Raw genomic sequence first — 7,620 nt, 5'->3', positions numbered from 1 at the left:
TGATAGATATTAATTTTACAAGGGTGGAAAAAAAAACAGGAAGTCTGATTTAAAAATAATTTAAATTGAAAAACATAATTCTCCAACTCGACTTAAATCAAATCGATCATTTTCTGAGTCCACCTGTCTTGGGACTTGTTTTGTTTAATTTAACGCAAGTATTTATTGTTTACTAGTGAGGAATTATTTATAAGTGAAAATAAATTTTAACTTATATTTGAATAAATATTTTTATATTTACAACTTATCGGGTATAAAATTTATTAATATAATAATGAAATATTATAACTTTTCTTCTGAAGAGATCATTTTTGTAATATCAAATTTCAGAAATAAATATAAGTCACTATAAAAAAATTAGTAATTTCAACTTCTCATACACTTATAAGTTATTTACACAAACATTACTAATAATCTGCTTGCTTAAAAGTCTGCAAGCTGCCTTTAGCTTTATGAATTAAGTAATGGTTTAAACAAGTATGATGGGGTCTAATATGATAAGAAAACCATGAACAGGTTTGATCTTTTGCTATATTTTCAAATCACAATGCCGATAATTGATATAATCAACAGGTTCGTCATCAGAATTGGTCAAAGTGTGTCGATAAGTTTTTAACTGAGAAAACTTCAGCATGAGCTAGATTTGCTTACGATAAAAAGCTTATGTTTACTTGAACATCCCTAACTTCAGGGGTATTCCGCTTCTGCAGTTGTGTGACTGTAAATCTAACATTCACTTCACCTACAAAGGAACACAGTATGAATGTATGATCACAAATAAAGTATTTGATCAGTGTTTTTAGTCACCATTTTCGTAAAAATGCAATTTCTAACACATTTCATGAACGAGGGCAAGTCCAACAATATCTAAACAAGTACCTTACAAATATATAAAAAATAGTACTATTTCCGTCTCATTTTAACTGTTTTTACTTTTTTACACGTATTTTATTGTGTTAAAAAAGTCACATCTAAACATAATTATTCTTTATAAAATTTATTTCAAATTAAAAGTTTATAAATTTATTTCAAATTTATTTACACAAGTCTCTATGCACCTATAAATACCCCAATAGATTGTAGGGTTTTGGATCATCTAATCACAACCTCCTCTCTCTCTCAATACCACAACCCTACCTCTATTTGGTAATACTTCTCTTGCTCGATTTTCAACTCGGTGGTGCCATTTTTCTGCAACGATAAGTGAAGGCTGTTTATATAGTATTAAAAAAATAAAGGTTGTTGCAACTTGCAAGCAAAGGTATTTATAGACCGCCATGTTAATGTTGACAAACCCAAACACGGGAAAAGAATATAGTCTTGACAGGATATTGATGGATGATAACAATAAATTAACCGTTAGTGATGTATGTTTGTTGGTTATTATTTTATAATATTTGTTTTGTTCTTCAATTACTTTTCAAAAAAAACAAATAAAATTAATATTCGTCGTGTTTTAAATTGTTAATTACGTGTATAAATTTATTTTTATTTTTCACCATGAATTGTAGTCCAATTTTGCAATTTTATATATTAGTATTGGTATTACATCAAGATTTTTATAATATAAAATTTATTTTATCCTACAAATATTAATTTTGAAACATTAATATACTTTTTATAAACAGCCACAAAATTATTTTATTCTACAAATATTAATATTAAATAATTAATATAATTTTTATAGACCGCCGCAACGCCCGGCTTATCAACTAGTTTGCAATATACGAGTTGTATAATTTATAGTCTGATTTATCAGAATTAAGCTTTTAAAAAAGAGGAGAATATTGCTTTAAAAAAAAAGAGAGGAGAATATAAGTATATAATCTTCCAAAAATAAACAACCTCTTCCTCCCAATAATTATTAAACACATTTTAGTAATAAATATTAGATAAATACCAAAAATTGGGTTAATAGGCAAAAAGAAAACTGAACTCATTGCCAACTTGCAGTCGGGTCACTGAACTCAAAAAGTTTGCCAACGGGTCACGGAACTAAATTTAATTTGCAGTCAACTCACTGAACTAATAAAAACTTGCATTTAGGTCACTGCGCCGTTAAGTACGGTTGACTTTAACGGAATCCGTTAAAAATAAAAAAAAAGAACTCTGGAAAAAATGTAAAAAAAAAGTTGATTTTCTTAAAAATTCTGAAAACTTAAATAAAATCTAAAAATTTTGAAAAAACTTTAAAAATATGGAATTTTTAAAAAATATGAAAAAAGTAAAATCTTCCAAAAATTTCTAAAAATTTCGAATTTTTTTTAAAACAAAAAAATCGGGATATTCAAAAAATACACCTAAATTTTTGAAATTAAAAAAAAAACCAGAATTTTTTCTAAATTTCCAAATTTTATCAAGTTTTAAATTTTCAAAATTTGAAAAATATATTCGAAATTTTAACATTTTTTCATATTTTTCAAAAATTACATATTTTTGAAAGTTTTTCAGAAGTTTCAGATTTTTTTTAAGTTTTCAATTTTTTTATAAAAATCAAATTTTTATACATTTTTAAAGTTTTTTTATTTTTCTAACGGATTCCGTTAAAGTTAACAGATACTTAACGGCGTAGTGACCTAAATGCAATTTTTTATTGGTTTAATGAGTTGATTGCAATTTAAATTTAGTTCGGTGATCCGTTTGCAAACTTTTTGAGTTCAGTGACTCAATTGCAAGTTTGTCATGAGTTCATCGATCTTTTTGCCTATTAACCCAGTACGAATCCTTTCTTCAAATGAGTGCTCAACAAAGTCAATCAAACACGTTCTTTTCAGTGACTCCATTGACTTGCTCCTCAACTTCCCCATTCAATCATCTGTTCTAGCTTCAGTGTTAGATCTATCTTTCCTTTCTCTCTTGTTATACTCATCTGTTGCGGTTTTACCAATTAGTTCGGCATCTTTATATTCTTTCACCAGTTGAAGCTTTCAAAAGAAAGTACTCTAATAATCATGATTAATGTATCCAACATTGTGGAAAGAATATCCGATGCTGCAGTTGACGGAGTGTTTCGTGGGTTACGTTATATGTTCCTTTACAAGAGTTATGTTAATGATCTCAGTTCTGAAATTGAGAAAGTTGACATCGAGCTGCACGAGGTGTCCGCAAGAGCTGAGGTAGAAAGAAATAACGGTAAGATAATTAAAGATCATGTATTGAGGTGGCTGGATAATGTAATAGAAATCCAAGAGAGTAGCAAGGAGTTTCTGAATAGAACTTCACGGAGGCCGAACCCAGATTTCGTCTCCCGTTTTCGAATTGGAAGGGAGGCCGTAAAGAAGACCAAGATCTTGGTTGCACTGGGTTATTCCGGAAAGGAGATCCTGGCTCGGGATATTGCATATCTTCCGCCAGTTACTAATATACCTCAACTCGATACTTCATTGTTGAATATTCGATCCAGGGAATATGAGAAGGTCTGGCAAGGGCTAACAACGGAGGGTAGTCCTTTGATCCATGGCATCTATGGGATGGCAGGAGTTGGCAAAACTCGAATGGCGGAACAAATTTGTAAAGAAGCCCATGAGAAGAAGATCTTTGATAAGGTCGTCATGATTGTGGCTGTTGGAAATTTTGATGACATACAATGGCGTATTGCCCGGCATCTAGGTTTGAATTTTAACCCCCAAGATAGCGTGGAGACCAGAGCTTCTCAGCTGAAAAATAGTTTGACGGAAGTCAGTAAAATCCTCATCATATTAGATGATGTATGGAGCGAGATTCCTTTAGATGCTATTGGAATTTCATTTGGAGATCATGAGGGTTCTAAGATCCTCTTGACATCGCGAGACGAATATGTTTGTCTGCAAAACAATTGCCAGCATCCTGTCGAGATTGGGACCTTGGAGTGTAATGAAGCGTGGAATATGTTCAGAGACATCGTTGGTATAGGTACACTTGACTCTCTGCGGGATAAATCCTTAGCAAAGGATGTCTGTACTAAATGTGCCGGTTTACCACTTTTTATTCAGCTTCTTGGTACTGCACTAAAGTTTCGGCCTCAAGTTAGATGGGTGGATGCACTGAATATACTTAAAAAAGATGATGGAATTGAATGGAATATTGACAATGTATGGGAAGTACTTTTTGATAATCTAGTGGAAGATGCAGCGCCATGTCTGTTTCTGTGTTCTCTATATCCTGAAGGCGATGACATTCCGATCAGGTCTCTGATCCAGTTAGCAGCAGGCTCCCAGCTTGTACACAGTGGAAGATCAAGGGTGAGTGCTCTGGTCGATATTCTCAAGTCATCCTCATTGTTGTTTGATGGTAAGGATGATGAACATGTCATACTAAGTGCCACCTTAAGAAAAGTAGCTAGATCCATGGCAGAGACAGATCCAAAACATGCATTTTTATTTGCAACATGCGGTTCGAGGTTGCCTGATAGAGATGATTATAATACTCGAAAATTAATACATTTAGATCTGGAGAAAAATGATTTTCAATTCCCTGAAAATCTGGTGTGTCCTGCCCTGCATACTTTGTCCCTCAGATCAATAGGAGTAGCTGAGCCAAATTTATTCCCCGAGGTATGCAAACACATAAATTTCTATACATTTTATTTATTCTTAGTTCTTTTGATTTTTTAAAAATAATTTATGTTTTGGAAATTTCAGGGGCAAAAGTTCTCAAGTGGCATGTGTGTGAATCTCAGATTTCTGGTGCTGGTGAATTTTTCTTGGCAGGAGCAGATCCCTTTTAAACCCTTGGGTAAACTTGAGTCTCTTTTCTTAGATCGTTGCGACTTATCTTCCTTTCTGGAGACGGGTGTTAGTTATTTTCCACGAAGCCTGAGAACTCTTGGCATCAGGGATTGTCTTCTCCCAAAGCCTCTTGATTTATCCAACCTAAGATATCTTACCAAGCTAGAAATCCTTTGTGAAGTGGAATTTGCGCCAAATACCATATCGGGGCTACCCAGTTTGAAAGAACTGCATGTACCGGAGGGATTCGAAATTCAGCACGGTGTAAGACAGAGTATTTCATCCTTCTGCACACCTATTAAGAAAATTTAAGTTCATAAATGACGATGATACTTTTAACCGTTGTTTGTGTTATTGTGTAATGCTTGATTCCAAAAAAAAAAAATCAGTAGTTTTGTAATTAACTAGTAGTTATATATTTCAAGTTTCAACTGAATAGTATAATTTATTAGAGCATCTCCAACGGCGTTTGCTATAATCGTTGGCTAAATTGGACCTGTAAGATATTATGTAATATATAACTTATTAATCATTATATATATTTGTTAATCGAAATATATATGATAAATTATTAAAATTGCAATACTATATTACTTTAAATATGAATAATTATAGAGTTTATGAATATAGTAAATATATTAGTTATTAAATAGCTAATATAATAATAACTAAATATTAAATAATATTTCAATATTAAAATAAATCCGATTTTCACTCCGATTAATCCTTCCGATTAATCCCCGATTTCCGATTAATCATTGAATCGGTAGCTGATTAGGCCCGATTCTCGATTTCTGTAACACTAATTTTGAGTTATAATTAGTCTTTTAAACATTTAAAATAAAAGATTATAATATTAATTATTTTTTAAAATTAAAAATAATTTTAAATATAGTTTTCTTAATTAAATATTATTGTAATATAATTCACATGTCAATTTATTTTAAAGTATTATTATTGTTAAATAGTAAACTATATTAATTTATTAGAAAGTAAATAAGTTGTTTTGTTACAAATATAAATATATTTGATTTTTTTGAAATTATATAATAATTAAAAAATTGAATATAAGTTTAATCACGAGAATTTTCATTCTCTATATAGATCAAAACCAAATGGATAAAACCATTTTCTTTTCTTCTCATTTGTCTTTCCGGACTTCATTCTTTTCTCAAGTCTGAACCAAGCCGGCGTCCCCTGAATATAATCAAATGCATATTTCGTATTTTTACTACTATACAACCCGAGAAAGTAGGTACATAGAGTGCAGATCCAGTCGTATCAGTTAACCCCTCGTTAACGAAGATGAGAACCGGAAGGATAAAGTATTTGAGAAAAATATGATGATGAATATGAAAAGAAAAGAAGATGAACCAGAGATGATTAAACTTTTGAAATTTAGTTTGGCATGCTCAAAAATAGATGTGGAAGTAAGATCAGATATAATTGAGATCAAGGAATGTTTTCTGTATATAAAAAACTTATATTATTTACAACATACTTTTTTTTAATGCAATTTACAACATATTATTACCAATTTATTTTACCAGCTTATGCATGAGTGATTTATAACTTTGTAATTTCATCGTTTATATTTTAAACTTAATTGAAATACAAACCGATCATAGACTGAATTTTTAAATGTTTTGACTTAATTGATAATTAAAAAGTTTATTAGAACACATTATATATTAAGGATATCCGTAAAATAATATCGACTAGCTGATAAAACTCAACCGACTAATAATTATTAATATTTCAGTTTTAATAAAATAATAATAAACATATATTACAATATATCACAAACAGGTAGTATAGATTTGTGATATTACTTTTAAAATGATAACATTGAGTAATTAAAAATAAAATTAATGTATTTAGTTGAAATACATCATCGGTTGTATATTAATAATTATATAATAATATTATCTTTTTTATATGTATGTTGCATGTGTTATTTTTAGAAATCGATTTTTTTGTTAAGAATATGAAAAAGATAATATGTTTCAGTTAGAAAAGGTAGTTGGTATGTTGTCCAATTTTATTTTTAGAAAGTTGAGTTTTTTTTAAATTGAAAATATAAAAAGATAATAATTTTGATTAAAAAAGATAATTAATTATATAAAGTAGGCCCATAATTTTGGTCAAGTACCGATCGTCCAAACTCTTAATGTTTCGGTTTTAATAGCATAGTGTGTGTGAGTGTGTGTGTGTATATATATTTGATATCGACTATCAATATATAAATTTTTATTCTATGTTTAAATATTACATATGAATATCTTTTATTATTATGTAATCTCAACAGTTTAGAACAATAATATCTCACGATTCATATTATATACTTATATATAATAAGCGTAAGAGAGATAATTTGGTCACATGGTCCAAAAGCTTATCATCCGTTAGATTGTATATTGAACAAATAAGTATCGTTAGATTAGAACAAAATTAACTACTAATTCTATAAGGCAACTGATATCTATTTGCATATTTATAATTACTTTTCTGAATTCAAAACAAATTCCATCTATCACATGTTTATGATTTTTTTTTAATCTAAAATAAATATTTCCTACCCGCTTTAATTGTAGATACATATAAATCGCACCGTCACAAAATTATTTTTATCTAATATATTTTAAAATTAATAAGTCAGATATTTTAATCCACAGTAAATATTTCCTACCAGTTTTAAAATTAGTATTCCAAATTTAAATCATATTATAATAATTCTAATATAAAATACATTTATAAATATAATCTAATGGAAGTTGACATCACATATTCTACTCAATATATATTAAAATTTGATAGAAAAATTTTAATACTTTGGCATGATACATAAGAGAAAAGAAATGGCTTGATTACAATAGTTATTTGAAACCATTAATAACTGTGACGGTGTATTTTA

General features: G+C 29.3%; 1 protein-coding gene across 1 annotated transcript; it reads left to right on the top strand.

Moving 5' to 3' along the window:
- Positions 1-2,744: 2,744 nt before the first annotated feature.
- LOC108213526 (disease resistance protein At4g27190) lies at positions 2,745-5,155 on the top strand. The gene is made up of 2 exons (XM_017385328.2): positions 2,745-4,532; positions 4,620-5,155. Exons 1-2 carry the CDS (start codon positions 2,952-2,954, stop codon positions 5,016-5,018), a joined length of 1,980 nt encoding a protein of 659 aa, XP_017240817.1. The 5' UTR covers positions 2,745-2,951; the 3' UTR covers positions 5,019-5,155.
- Positions 5,156-7,620: the final 2,465 nt, after the last annotated feature.

This window comes from Daucus carota, chromosome 3, assembly GCF_001625215.2.
Source record: "Daucus carota subsp. sativus chromosome 3, DH1 v3.0, whole genome shotgun sequence".
NCBI classification, from domain to species: Eukaryota; Viridiplantae; Streptophyta; class Magnoliopsida; order Apiales; family Apiaceae; genus Daucus; species Daucus carota.
This window is presented reverse-complemented; position numbering and strand designations above follow the sequence as displayed.

Coding starts and splice junctions, on each gene's coding strand:
- LOC108213526 (XM_017385328.2), top strand. CDS start 2,952: ATGATTAATGTATCCAACATTGTGGAAAGAATATCCGATGCTGCAGTT. Junction 4,533..4,619: donor AGCCAAATTTATTCCCCGAG/GTATGCAAACAC, acceptor TGGAAATTTCAG/GGGCAAAAGTTCTCAAGTGG.